The sequence below is a fragment of the Paramormyrops kingsleyae genome, chromosome 25 (assembly GCF_048594095.1).
Source record: "Paramormyrops kingsleyae isolate MSU_618 chromosome 25, PKINGS_0.4, whole genome shotgun sequence".
NCBI lineage: Eukaryota > Metazoa > Chordata > Actinopteri > Osteoglossiformes > Mormyridae > Paramormyrops > Paramormyrops kingsleyae.
This window is the reverse complement of record NC_132821.1, coordinates 33347245-33361406: the sequence shown is the minus strand read 5'-3', so window position 1 is coordinate 33361406 and position 14162 is coordinate 33347245. Positions and strand designations below refer to the sequence as shown.

At 43.3% G+C, this 14162-nt stretch overlaps 2 protein-coding genes across 2 annotated transcripts in view; both read left to right on the top strand.

The window, feature by feature from the left end:
- The first annotated feature begins 5885 nt into the window (after positions 1-5885).
- LOC111855415 (leptin receptor overlapping transcript-like 1) lies at positions 5886-10476 on the top strand. The gene is made up of 4 exons (XM_023834404.2): positions 5886-6019; positions 7215-7290; positions 7692-7878; positions 8043-10476. The coding sequence occupies exons 1-4, from the start codon at positions 6004-6006 to the stop codon at positions 8157-8159; spliced, it is 396 nt and encodes a 131-aa protein (XP_023690172.1). The 5' UTR covers positions 5886-6003; the 3' UTR covers positions 8160-10476.
- Positions 10477-12762: 2286 nt separating this feature from the next.
- The window catches only part of LOC111855398 (uncharacterized), a 44813-nt gene continuing 43413 nt past the window's right edge, over positions 12763-14162 (top strand). Inside the window, exon 1 of the mRNA XM_072707493.1 lies at positions 12763-12793. Within this exon, the coding sequence (XP_072563594.1) occupies positions 12777-12793 (17 nt within the window). The 5' untranslated portion in view covers positions 12763-12776. The remainder of the gene's footprint in view (positions 12794-14162) is intronic.

Sequence of the window (14162 nt, the reverse complement as noted above, 5' to 3'; positions counted from 1 at the left end):
ATCCATAAGGAATTATGAAGTGCAGCCTTTTTCTTAAAGTGGTTTCCGGTTAAGGGGGACGTGCGAGAGCTGCCCAAAAAGCGTAAAAATGCCCGCTCACAGCTTGTGTTCACTGTGATTAGTAACAGATTCATGGCTCCACGTACGGAGACGAAGTTACCAGGCGTCACCCCCATCAGCGTCGATTGCCTCGCAAACTCATAAACGAGTCTTGGACCATGTTTACCGGAATTCTGTTTAAATGCTTCCTGTGGTGTCAGAATCCCACCAGTAAAAAAAGAATCATTGCAGTGTTTATGATATCGACTGGCCTTTAATTGCAGAAACCCAACTAATTATAAGCTTGCAAATGCAAGAGGAAAAGATACATTTATTGGTTACTAATGTCGCAAATAATATGAAATACGGGATCAGTGCAAAAGACTCATAGTGGAGTACTGGCCAGTTGGTTAAACAATTGAGTTAGCTAAAGATATTTACAAATAATTAAATCAGCATGCCAAATTAATGCAGTCTGAAATCCCAAGGAAGATCAGAACTTTGGATGACATACCAATCCATTACTGGATGCACACGCATATCTACACTAATGCACGCAAAGGACTTCTCTTTGCACTACGGGAGGAATGTGTGGTTCATCAGAGACCAGGTAGGATGGAAAACCTGCTGGATTCCGCCACTCCAGGATCGGGGTTCCCTGCCCCTGATCTAGAATATGGCAGAATGTGCCAATAGCTCTTAAACAGAAGCCAGCGGGTAACTGTACCCCAATTTTGGAGGGGAAATGCTGTCTTTCTACCCCACTGAAGGGGAATTCCCCAAAGAAATACCCCCCTCGCAGAAATGCCCTGATCGGTATTTCTAATAAATGGCTGGATCCCATCTTCAATAAAGATGCCAAATGATGTATGTCATAATGGAATTTCTGTGAAATTCTTTTTGAGCCATCTATCTATACGCCATCCAACTGACAAAGCGTTTGGGCTTTAAAGAGAAATTCTGATGATGACAGAACTTAAAACTCTTACAACAGGATGTAAAAATGTAACTGACAGAAGGGGTTACACTTATTATCAGAAGGTTGTTGGATCAAGTGCTAATCTTGGAAGTGCAGCCAACACTGATTTGAGTGTTTTGAGGCAAAGTTTAACATAGATGAGAATTATTCAGATAATGTTAAGAAATATTTTCAGTTCCTGACCAGGGGACTCAGGGGTATAAAAAAATTCATATGATGTGATTAAATGCCGGCTTTAGTCATTCATTAGCGCAGACTGAAAAAATCGGCTCGCCACATGAGCAGTTTTCACAAGCAAACGGTTTTTAGTTGGGTATGACATCAGACAGCGGCGGGGGGTAAAATCCAGAGCCGCCAGTCAGTGACAAAGGAGGGCCGCAGTGGGCAGGATCAGAGGGGGTCATGCAGGGGGCTCAGCCGGGGAGACAGCGAGCCGACAGGCCTGGCTCCTGACTTTGGGAGGCCGCTGGTTTGAGTCAGCAGTCTGGGTCTGAGGAGATTCAGCAGATAAACAAAAGGAACGTTTGGCTCAAAGTAGGAAAAATAAACCGCGGCAGGCATTCGCAATTTACAGCGGGAGGGGGCCCCTGGCCGCTGTCCTGCAGGCGTGTGACTGTGAAATCCCTTTTTCTTATTTGGTTCCATATGTTAAGAGCCCAAACACAACCTCCTCATGTCCAGACAGGTCCCACAGAAACCAAATCCTCGCCGATGGACACAGTGCATTCCTGCTGCCGCTCGCCAATCCCAATTCAGCTTTAAACAGGAGTTTATATCATTTCAAATGCCTCTGAGTATTTTTTAATTTCCTATTATTCTCAGGATGTTGTTGGATTTGCCCTGAATCTCTTTTCAGGATCTCTATGCTCTTTACGCCACGACCGCAGCGAGTGACGACAGTGAATCACTCGTTTCATTTTTAGTGGCTTGGAATCGTGATCGTTTCCTGTTTTCCACTCTTGTTCTCGCTTGGAAGTCAAAAAGGACAGAGACCGGAGACGATCACGGGGGCCAATTCTGCATTAGCATTGCAAAATCCTGTTGTTTACTAGTCACATATTAATTGTGTAGCAACAGTGAACATGAACCAAGTATATACTGCACATCTAGCATCAAGCTTCTTCTGACCGATCACTGCTACAGAGATGAAGCAGGAACAGGAATAAGAAAGATGTTTCACTACGGATGTGTAAAATTGTACACAACCTTCTGTTGTGCTTTAACTCATGTTTAAAATATGTAAGTCAAGTTCATTTGCTCATTATTTTGACTACCTTGGCTAGACGAAAGGATCTCAGCGATGTTTAGAAAGTGACGATTATTGGTCCACGTTTGGTCTTCCTTCCAGACGACTGTTGGATGTTTTAAGGTGACATTGGAATAAAAGCCACAGAAGAAACTAGATAGAAGTAGAGTGATGTCTGTGTTTGGTTCACGATTTAAGGTCAACTCAGGTGGCCTAGTTACCTAGATACACAATACCAGTGAAAAGTTTGGACACGCCTACCCATAGAAAGATTTATTTGTAGATATTACAATAATTATAAAGACATCAAAACTATAAAATAGCATCTATGGAATTATACACTGACCAAAAAAAAGTATTAGATAAAAAAATATTTCTTGGGGGGGCAACTCTGTGGGTTGGTACACAGAAGGTTGTTGGTTCATATCCCTGATTAGGCAGAGTGATCCCACCATTGGTCCCTTGAGCAAGACCCTTAACCCGCCTTGTCCCAGGGACTGACTGACCCTACTGTCTCCTCCTTCCATGAGGTGGCCTCCTGGGATGCTTTTCCAGCTCCTGAAGGAGGTCCCACATACTGTATGGGCTCATTGGCTGCATTTCCTTCACTCTCTGGTCAAACTCCTCCAAACGATTTCTACTGCATTTGGGTGAGGTCACCAGGTCATGTGTTGCCACATTCTATCACTCTCCTTTTGTAGGCGGCTTGGTGTGTCTTTTGACTGGTATTATATAATTCCAAGTCATGAGAAGGGTCCTTTCTGGTCTGATCTTAATGACCAATTCACCTAAAAATACACTTCTGTGAGGAAAGTATAGAACACAGGCAGTCTACTGAGCATGAGGAATAGTCATGCAGCTAAAGCCGACATCCTTCATACTGTTCTGAACAGCAGGTCCTGCTTTGGTGATCCTTCTCCATGGGTTCTGGCAGCTTTTGCCTGCTGTGGGGTGTATTTTCCTGGCCTGGTTCCGGTCTCCTCAACCTTTTAGAAGGTACGGTGCATGCCAACAAACACAAAGGTCTTTGGAGTGATCGCATTCGTCCTGCGGTTCATCCTGAATTTTTCCATCGTGATAGGTGAGGATTGTTCCAGGATAACAATCGCCCCCCCCCCCCCCCACCACAGGGCACATGTGGTCAACAGAGCTCATTTCAGCTTAGAAGACATTCTCGAGCATCACTTCAGAGCATGTTTTCCACAATCATCAACAAAACACTAAAGTAATCAAGTTTCTCGTGGAAGGACTGTGTGGCATTCCTCCAAAACACTATGTCTGTATAACCTCTGCCAAGGTTCACTGAAGTTATTCTGGGGAATTGTCATCATTGCTCTTTATAACAATAGGACAGTAATGACAGAAAATGATCGACTCCTACAATTACCTATACATTTAATTACTGGCTTAAGACGGCTTGATACCGTTACCACTGCATTTTTTAAAAACATTATGTTGAATAGAAAAATTCCAGGTAGATGTCAGATTTTGGGTGAGTACTGTGTTAGTACTGAGATAGTATTATCATCAATAATAAGAGATTGGCACCCTAAACTGGGTTGTTCCCTGCCTTGTACCCATACTTTCTGGGATATGGTACAGACCCCCAGGACCCGGTATAGGACAAGTGGTATAGAAGAGGACTAACTGAGCAAATGATTGAACGATTGAATGAATGGATGGTTGAATGAACGGATGGATGGATGGATGGATGGATGGATGAGCGAACCAAAAAGGGCTTTTAACAGAAGAGGTCAGTCCAAGATTTTACAGATACTGATCACTTTAAACATGAGTCTCTCTATCCTATGTCTGTCTCAAGAGTGGAAGAAATATACGAATGAATATCAGCTCCTGGGCTTCGGAATCTATGACCCAGGCTGTGAAGTTTCACCGCGCTGAACAAATCCATAAACGCGAAGCTTCTTACGTCCAGAAGGGGGCGACAAAGACTGGAATATCTCCCCATATATCAGAATCGCTTAGTTAATGCGGTGTCACTGAAGTTTGAAACATTGATTTGAATTTACAATCAGACCGATTCGGCGCAGTTACAGTAAGTGCTTATTCACTTGCAACTCTTATTTGAATTCGTTATTGTACATGACCAGCTTTTGAGGTAGGCCTACTTAAAGGTGGCTTCGTGGGTACCGCTCTAGCCTCGGGTCTCGGGTCGGGAGTTTAAATCCCGCTCCTGCTGCGTGTGTGTGGAGTTTGCATATTTTCCATGCAGTTAGGTTAATTGTCACAGTGTGTGTGTCCTGCAGTGAGATGGCATCCAGGGTGTATCCATGCCTTCAGTGACACCCCCAGATATTTTTTATAGTGGTGGCCAGATGGGGCCACTGAAAACCTTGGGGTGGCACAAAAGCCAAAAGCCATGACCGAACTTCCGGAATTCTATTATGCCATTGTAGTATTTAGAGTAGCTGAAAACTACGTTATTATGAGAGTTAAGGAAATACGTTCTGATATCTTTGGGCTCAAATTTTGTAGTTAATGTTACTAATTTGATGCATGTTTTGCAGCATATGCATATGCAACATTCCGGGGGGGGGGGGGGGGGGGCATTGTGGGGGAGGGGGGATTGTGTCCGGGTGCCAATCCCTGCGCTGCCTGGGATTGGCTCCAGACCCCCATAATCCTGTCCGAGATACGCAGGCAGCGGGTGGATGAATGGGCAAATGAAGAAAAGCTTTATTGCAAGATTTATATCTGTGTATTCATGAGAAAAGCATACAGATTAGATGTGTTTCGCCACTTTTCGCTGGGTTTGAAATCACATCTCTTTATTCCTTTCAAGACTACTAAAGACTAGCACATACTGAGAAATGGGGGGCATTATCATTTTACAGCTTATCTGAATCTTTTTTAAAAAGCTGGATTGTTTTACTGACTGATTACGCTGGCCTTGGATACAAAACCAGACGCCCTCCGGGGATTTGCACTTCTCCGTAAAATACGCAGTCTTTTATACACTGGCTAAAGATTTTGAACAGCTGCTAAATATATGTATTCATTCACCAATTTCTCCGAGTCTCTGTGAGCCTGGAGCACGTCCTAGGCAAGACAAAGCAGTTTATACACTGGAGAGAATATAAATCCATCACTGATATGCTTTCAATCACATTGTGTCAATTTAGTGATGATAATTCACGTAGGACATGTCTTTGCACTATGGGAGGAACCGGGAGCCCCCACAAACAAGGGGGGGGGGGGGGGGTTGGAACGTAGTCCACGGTGCTGGAGGTAACGGGCCACGATCTTGCTCAATGAACTCAGTACACCAGGGGGTGCTGCACACTGACTGACCTTGCACTCTGCTGCCACCCCCCTCGCTTGCTCTCAAGTATAAATGTGTTGTAGGCGGAAGGAATATTCCCACAAAGGGATGAAATTATCACGATTCTATTCTATGAACCACCATACTGGCTGGCAAAACCATTATGGAGTTTAATCTGAGTCCTGCAAGTATAATAGAGACAAACTCAAAAAGGGTGACTAAATTCATTTTAGATATTGCCATTTTCATGGCGTCCACTAGCAACGGTGACATTTTAAGTCCTGTATTAAATTATACTACCAGGATAGCTATGCAGATGTTAAAAGATCGTTGAAATTACGTCACGCACAGCTGGCGCTCTGCGCATGCGCGGGCATTAATCCCCGAGGCGTTCCGTGTGTTGCTGTAGTTACCGAGAATCAGATATTTAGGGGGGTTACCTGATGCTACACTAAAATGGCCGGGATAAAAGGTAACATTGAAAATTTCATAATTATTAATAATTCATTTGGCCACTGTGGTCTTGCGTGGAAGATCCGAGTGTTTGGTTGACTGGCGTTGCATCGCCTTGGGATCCCACATTTGGGATGAAAGGCAGGCCAGTCAGGCTAGCTAAGGTTAGCCTAGCTGTGAAAACGTTTGTTTATAGCTGGTTATCCTCAAGCGTGTCACTGCATATAACTGGAGTTAACCAACTTGCCACTGTAATTTAGCACAGCCGCCACAGAGTTTGCAGTCGTGCGGTGTTTGCCTCGTTAGCTAAGCGGTCATCGGCGTCTGCCGCGGCGGTGTTAGTTGGTGGCTAACGTTAGCCTGATGGATTTACTGACATAAAAGGTTTTACCGGTGCGTTAGCAGCACTGTGCCGTTTTTAAGTTCGCTTTTTAAGTTAAGATCATATGCAATAATGTGTCTTGAGCATCTGTTGGACTTGTGTCCCGTCAGCCGTATATAAAGACATGCTTCTTAGTGGCTGGTTAAAAAGCTAAGGGCAGCAGATGGATAGTTACCTAACCGCGGATGCGGGGAGTTGGATGGATACCTAGCATTCTTTGAATGGTTTTTAAACTAGTCATCAGTAACTGCAGGTTTTCATAATACAATTCGGAGGCATGTTCTGCTCGTTAATTATGTTTACTTACCATTCGTCACTGTCGCTAAATGTCACACCTAATTTGTTATCAGTTTTAGGCAGCCACATTGCGTTATTCTAAATATTCTTATTTTTGATGTGCATTTAAATTTAGATATGGGGAGAGAAGCATGTGCAAGCTAGATTACTTGTCTGTATCTGCACAGCATGTAATCAAACTGTAACCGAGCTGCCCGTAGAGGTGTCATGTAGAGACCATTTCGGATCATTTTTGTGCGTTTGCTCAGCACGTGTGTCGGAGTCAGAGACCCCTAAATCATTTAGACATCTGTTAGCCTGCATTGCCTTCACATGGCAAGCTTTCTGCTTTACACAGCATAGAGTTTCATTATACTTATAAAATAAGCAAACAACATCTGATCGGCTCTGCATTATCACCATCCATAATCTGTCCTCACTTGAGCTAATAGGAGAGTTGGGGCACTGAGCCCAGATTACGGCTGAAGTGTCACGGTATCGTCAGCGTGGAGTGATAATCGTCCGCCTCACCCTTGTGCTGTCTCACTCTTTCCAGCTCTCATCAGCCTATCCTTTGGCGGAGCCGTTGGCCTCATGTTCCTCATGCTGGGCTGTGCGCTTCCAGTGTACGAGTGAGTGTGACTCGTTCCCAAGACACGATCCTCTCTGTGTGCAGAATGTCGGCCTACGCAGTGACCGCAGTAACGCGTTTGTTCAGCAGGTGCTTTAATCCAAGGCGAAGAACTTTTGATATGTACATGGTTCTGATCTATGCAAGTGGACTTCTGCTGAAGAAATTCGTTATTTGCACTGCCACATGAGCCACTGGATGTTTGCGTTTTCTCTGTGGCCTGTTGTTCCAACATTAGTCAAGAAATCCCAGGATGCACTGCTCACCCTGCCTTCTAGGGCTGGTGCAATAATTGTGGTCTGTCTGTGAAGTTAGAGGCTCATTTGTACCACGGCTGGGTCCATGACATTGCGTTGTGACTTCTTATAGTAACGTGACAGTAACCACCTCCTCTCCCTGCAGTGAGTACTGGCCCCTGTTCGTCCTCTTCTTCTACGTGCTTTCTCCCATCCCGTACTGCGTGTCACGGAGAGTCACCGACGACACGGACGCCACCAGCAACGCCTGCAAGGAGCTGGCTGTGTTCCTCACCACGGGCATCGTGGTGTCCGCCTTCGGCCTGCCCATTATTTTCGCCCGCGTTCACGTGGTGAGTATGCGTGGACTTCAGAGGCCATGGCTGAGTAGAAGCTCTTAAGCAAACAAAAAATTAGGAGAATTTGCACAGCATTAAAATAGATATACTCTTGTGGTATATTACGTGAAAGCCGCGTGTTCTTGTTGACACGACTGACATTCTGGTGTTTCCCACAGATCGCTTGGGGAGCGTGTGCGCTCGTACTAACTGGTAACATCGTCATCTTCGCCACCATTCTGGGATTCTTCCTCGTCTTTGGCTCCAATGATGACTTTAGTTGGCAACAGTGGTAAAAATCCTTTCTGGGTGGACTTGCTTTAATTTTTAATTCTAGTCCCTGGTTTTATTTAAATGAACTGCCATCTGTTGAGTTGAGATCGTTGAGACGTGTGCAGTAACCAGTGATCTGGTTTCATATGGACTCGATAAGTTTATTGTTATTATTTTTTTCTTGTAAGCTGAAACATCCCTCGAATAATTAGAGAAAAAGCTTCTGAGGGAGCGAAATGGGTCCTTAAATCTGATCCCTGTAATTACACAAACTAAGCTGCGTTCCATATCTCTTCCTGGCCTCTCTCTAACCAAATTTTAGGTGAAGAGCTTATTCATGTAAATATTTACCTTCTGAGGATAGAGGTCCCTTAAAATGCCTGTGAATGCTGTTTTACTTTATACAGATTGTCTGTGAGTTAATGGGGATTACAGGGCAGTTGTTTTAGAAATGAAATGTATACGTATCAGTGAGTGATGCACTGAAACTCAGTATGCATACCTGAAGATATGTGATCTGTCACCCGCCTGTGTTCAACCGTACACATCCTCTGCATCTCCACTCTGATGCACCATGATTATACGCTCCTGTAGTGATGGTCTTCGGCACTGGTGACCCAAAGGGGACGCTGCTTGCGTCGCGTTCGTACTACATTTGAAGAGTTAGGCCTAAAAGAGAATCGAAATCGACCTTGGCTTATATTGCAGCGCGAACAGACGCAAAGGCGCAAGTTTGGACAAACCTTATTCTTCATTAGGTGGGTGAAGAGCTTAACTGCTGCTTTAAGTGCTGTGCACGTCCCCCTTTCCATTCGGAAATGTTCATTCAGAGACATTTCACTATAAACACTTAGCTTTGAATGTAAGTTAGCGATTAGTGACAGCAGTTTGGAACATGACGCTTTCCGAGACTCGGCGTGTACTACACTGGCTTACGAGATGAAGTTGGACTAAATTCTGAAACAATATCATCCCAGCACGATCTAAGCAGATCACCATACGCGTAGATGTTTAGCAAGGTATCGTTACAGTGGTTTTCCTAAATCCATTATCCGCCACAGATTCCATTGTTTGTTAATAAGCTGACAGAATCATCTTCAGTCTCACCACTAAAGAGGAAGTTTTCATTTAATCTCATTATAAGATGACTATCCCTATAGATAACCCAGCTTTAGACATGGTTAAAATATAACTACACTGACATAAAAGTTACCAAAAGTCACTTGCATAATTTCTGAAACTCTAAGAAAACAGTAGTTTCCATGTGTCACTATTGTTTGGTTAGTGTTTTCTGATTGGTTGGATCTCTTTATGAGCTGCCTTTGCTCATGTATGACAATCTATCCCGCTGCATCATGGCGTATTTTAATCTCCCTCATTCCAGCGTTCACTACAGCACGGTTTTCTGGTACAGTTTATTCATGTGATGCTTCCAAAATTTCACGTTATTATGGTCCAGAGCGTGCTGACCGGAGGAGTCTGTTCTGTAATGTGGATTTATGCTTCCTGGTTTGAGTTTCGCCATGATCCTCATAATTACTAGCTGTTCTGCAATGTTAAATCTGCTATCTACTGATAAGTGTTAGGTTTGTTCTTCAATTGTGCAAATAAGTGTGTGTGGTTTTTTTATTTATCACGGTATTTCAGCTGGTTAAAAGAAGGGACAATAGTCATTGAATTATTTGCATTATTTATATAAGCTATTGTTTTGCACTTTTTTAGTTTTTGTTTATTTTGGATTACATGGTCTGCATATGTATCCCATGATGCAACCCTTGAAATATGAACATGTGTTTAAACCAGTTGCATCTTGATGTTATCAGACATGTAATCAGATTATTCTGATGCAAGTGTCTTGTTTGATAACTGAAGTAAAATCAAGTCCATTCAACAGTAATCTTCTTGTATATACAATATAAGACCATCTGAATGCTGCACAGTTGATCCAAAATGCCTCACTGTGAATATATGTTTAGCACATGGTTTTGCAAGATGGTCGGTCTGTGTGTAGAGCAGGCTGAGGATGATCCTGTCTTCATTTTGTGTTAAACCTGTATCTCTGTATTCTTTAATGTATGCTGGAAATAAGTGAAGGGCGTAATGAAAGGGAAATCGTGCAGGTTTGTTACAGCTGATGAAGTCGATATGCATATAAAACTTTACTTTTTTTTGGGTTGTTTTTTATGTTACTTTATACTTTTTGTCAGTTTCTTAATTTTGAAGCAATTATGTAATTTTTGTTTATTTATGAGGATGTATATGTAAAATGCCCTGACCGCTGTTGTGTTGAATTGGGAATATTTTGAGGGGAAATAAACCTTTTTTTGGTTACCTTTACAAGCTGTCATATCATGGATTTGTGTTACTCGACTACCTCTGTGGTAACTTGTTTTAAAAACGCTAGACTGTGTATCATTACTCTGTACTTATTAAAGGGGGTATTTCATCGAGGGCAGCTTGGTGGCTCCAAGGACTCCAGGCCGTTTGGCATCACACTGCTGTGGTTATGGGTTTAAATCCCACACCTATCACTGCGTGGGTGGAGCTTGTTTATTTTTTCTGTGTCCGTGTGAGTTTCCAGCTTCTGCTCTTGCTTCAAATAATGTGCTGGTGCCTATGAATTACCCTGTCTGTGTGTGTGTGTGTGTGTGTGTGCGTGTGTGCGGTTGAATCCCATTTGAGTTCTGTGCATGGGTTTCCTCCTGGTTTTGGTCTGGTGTTTTTGTATTTTCTTTATTTTTTGTGTGTGCGTGCACACGCGTGTGTGTATGTGTGCATGCATGCGCACGCACGCACTGTGATGCCCAGTGCTTCGCTCTGCCCAGTGCTTCGCTCTGCCCAGTGCTTCGCTCTGCCCAGTGCTTCTCTCTGTGCCTTTGATCAGAAGGTCATGGGTTCAAACCCTGACCTCGACAGAACAGTCACATCTCTGTTGGGCCCTTAATCCCCTGAAATGCTCCAGGGGGAAAAGCTCCAGATAAATGGTTTATGTGCTTAGAGCCCAAACTTCACTCTCACCTCTATGTGTGTCTCAGAGGAGAGCAGGACCGTTCCAGTGCACCTGTGCTTATGTGCAGAGCTTCATTTCAGAAACACATAAGCCCGTGCTAGTCACAGCACGTAAGTGACTATGGGAAATGTATGGAGAAGGTAAAACAGCGATAGGAAAAGTATTTATTGGGACGGCTAATGCATTCAAGACAAAAGGCACTTTTCCACCGCACCAAGTACGGAACTTTCGGTACTTCCGTTTTTCCATTGACTTCCAGTCGAGTACCAGTACCAGACATTCCAGTACCTAAAGTGCCAAACCAGCTGGGGTAATTCTTTGGTACTTTGGGGTGGAACTTGAAACGCCGATTGAGACGCAATACAAACACCGCCCTGAAAACTCAGAACTCAGAAAATAATGATAAACGAAGTAAAAAATATATATATATATGATTCGGTTGTAAGAACAGATACAACAAAAAGATCTGGATGGCATGACAAGTATTTTCCTGAATATACTAATACAGCAGACGTATAGCGCTGTCCTAGCGATGTGGTTTCGTTATAAATAGGCTGTGTATTATATAAATAGGATGTGTATTATATAAATAGGATGTGTATTAAATAAATAGGATGTGATTTAGTTGTAATAAATATTGGGGTATTTATAAAGCAAAAAAAGAAGTTCATGAATTGGATGTGCATAACGTGATGTTGGTATTAATATTGCACATCATGCAGCCCTATAATACACTACAGCTACAAAATACCCTGGCTGTCATTATGATGTCATTCGGCACCAGTACCAGTTTTTACACCATTGGAAACCCAACACCTAGAAGTACTATATTTTTGGTACTTTTTTGAAGTAGCCAAAAACATTCCAAGCTAGTTACTACTGTGAAAAAGTAGAATACATATGAAGTACTTAAAATGTACTAAGGATATGACACGCTTAACATATTTGAGCTATCTTTTACTGGTCAGACTGGTCTCAAACAACACAGAGTGGTTAGCCAAAGATAGCAATTTGAGGCTGCTGTGTGGCTGTATGGCTACAGTCCCGGCTCACATCTTCCAGCAGGGAATCACATAGTCAAACAAACGAAAACATCCGGCCTTAAGCTAACAGCGCAACGACGAACAAAAATACAAGAAACAAACTTTCATGTCATCCTCCTATATATCTACTATATATGATTGAAAACGATGTGCTACCGTGTGTCTAACCTTGAGAGGAACCAGCCATTTTCATATTAGAAAAAAGAGATATTAGGCAAAAGCACATGGTGGATTCTTTGGTGGGGGGGTGGCCATGTTGGGACAGGTCAGGTGACCATTCGGTCAGCTGATTAATTCCATTTGTGTTTTCTTGTCTCCCAGTGATAGATTACATTGTTCTCTTTTTGTTTCGCTTTTTTTGGCATTGAAGCCTCCTTTGCTGTTTTGCTTTCTACAGAACCTGATGGGTACTGAGCGCATAGCTTCCCCTGTCCCCCAGCCCCCTGCCTCATTCTCCTTTCTTTTCTGTTATTAGTGCAGCATGTGCTGTCTCTCCCCTGCCTAGTGCACTCTCCAGGGAGGGGTTTCTCAGGGGCCTCTAGCAGGGGCACGGGGGGGGGGGGCATCTCAGAATTCACCTGTGGACAATGAAGAGCAAGCGAGGGTAAGCCACATGTTACTATCTCAGATAAATGATCACATTTCCAGCAGAGCATTGGTATCGCTTTTCAGCCCAGGAACGTCTTAAACACAGATATCTCAGCAGCAGTAGAGGAGAACTACACAAGCATTGTCTTCCCTGCTGACTTTGTGGGCAAAGAAACCTTTCTGAGGTCCTACAAGACGAAATGTGAAAGTGAAACAGGTGTGAAAGGTTGGTTAATATTTCCTTCCTTGGATCTGGTGGTTTTGGCAAATGACACAAAGGCTAATGAAAATGATCAGCGTCGCCATTTTAACAAAGCAAATCAGGTTAACCAAAATTATTTTAACAAATAGAATTATAGTATGTAATTATAATACATTATAATAAATATAATGTGATTCCCTGAGGAAAATCCTCACTCTGTGAACCTAATCAGATGAAAATAATGTGAATGTAAACTCTAGTCTTTGACGCAGACGTGCTAAATGCAGGGAATCCAAAGGCTTTGTTATTGGGTCATATTGCAGTATTACGCTGCAGCACTTGGTGTCAAAATAATCCGTAGGTGTGATAAATGTTTCTCCCCACTCCTGCAACCCCCCCCCCACGCCACACGTACGTTATCTGGGAGCAGATAGGCAGTTTCCACATAGAAATGGGAGAGTAGCCAGCAAGTGTGAACGGAAACATTCTGTTTCAATAACAATCCGTGCGGAAAATGGTCCATTTGCTGTTGGTCTTGGCATCGGACCGCTCCTCTCTACATCTCCGCATGTGCCGGTCCAAATATACCAGAGAACTGAAAGTATGTGTTAGTTATAAAACAGGCAAGGGGGACTCGTTTACCGTTTTGGGTTTGGGGCCTCATTGGGCTGGCTTTCAAATGAAATTCCCTGATCCGCTCCGCTAATTAGCCAAACAGATATAATTACCATAAGGCTGGAGCCAAAGGCTCCCACCTCCGGAACTGGGGCTCACATTCCTGCTCCGCTTCCGTGTGTTCGGAGTACGCATGTTCTCCAGTGCTGACATAAATATCCGTCAGTTTCCTTCCATAGGCCACAACATGCATTTGGGTGAATTAGTGACTCAAATATCGCCAGTGTGCGGATTTAAGTATGTGGCCCGCAAAGGACAGCATGATGTTAATCAGATTCAGAGTCAATTCATTATTGTCATCGTACGCAACAGCTCAACTCGACTGTGACAGCAACTCCCTGAACAGTGCAAACACAAACACAAGATGAGACATATGACATGTAAACAATATGTAGAAAATTGGCAGTAAGTATATATAAAAATGCAAATGTGATAAATAGTGGTGATGTGGTGCATGGGGGTGATGTGTAAGAATCCTTTAGTGCCTGGTTTAGCCTGGTTACCACAC

Coding starts and splice junctions, on each gene's coding strand:
- LOC111855415 (XM_023834404.2), top strand. Junction 7,291..7,691: donor TGTGCGCTTCCAGTGTACGA/GTGAGTGTGACT, acceptor CTCTCCCTGCAG/TGAGTACTGGCCCCTGTTCG. Junction 7,879..8,042: donor TTTTCGCCCGCGTTCACGTG/GTGAGTATGCGT, acceptor TGTTTCCCACAG/ATCGCTTGGGGAGCGTGTGC.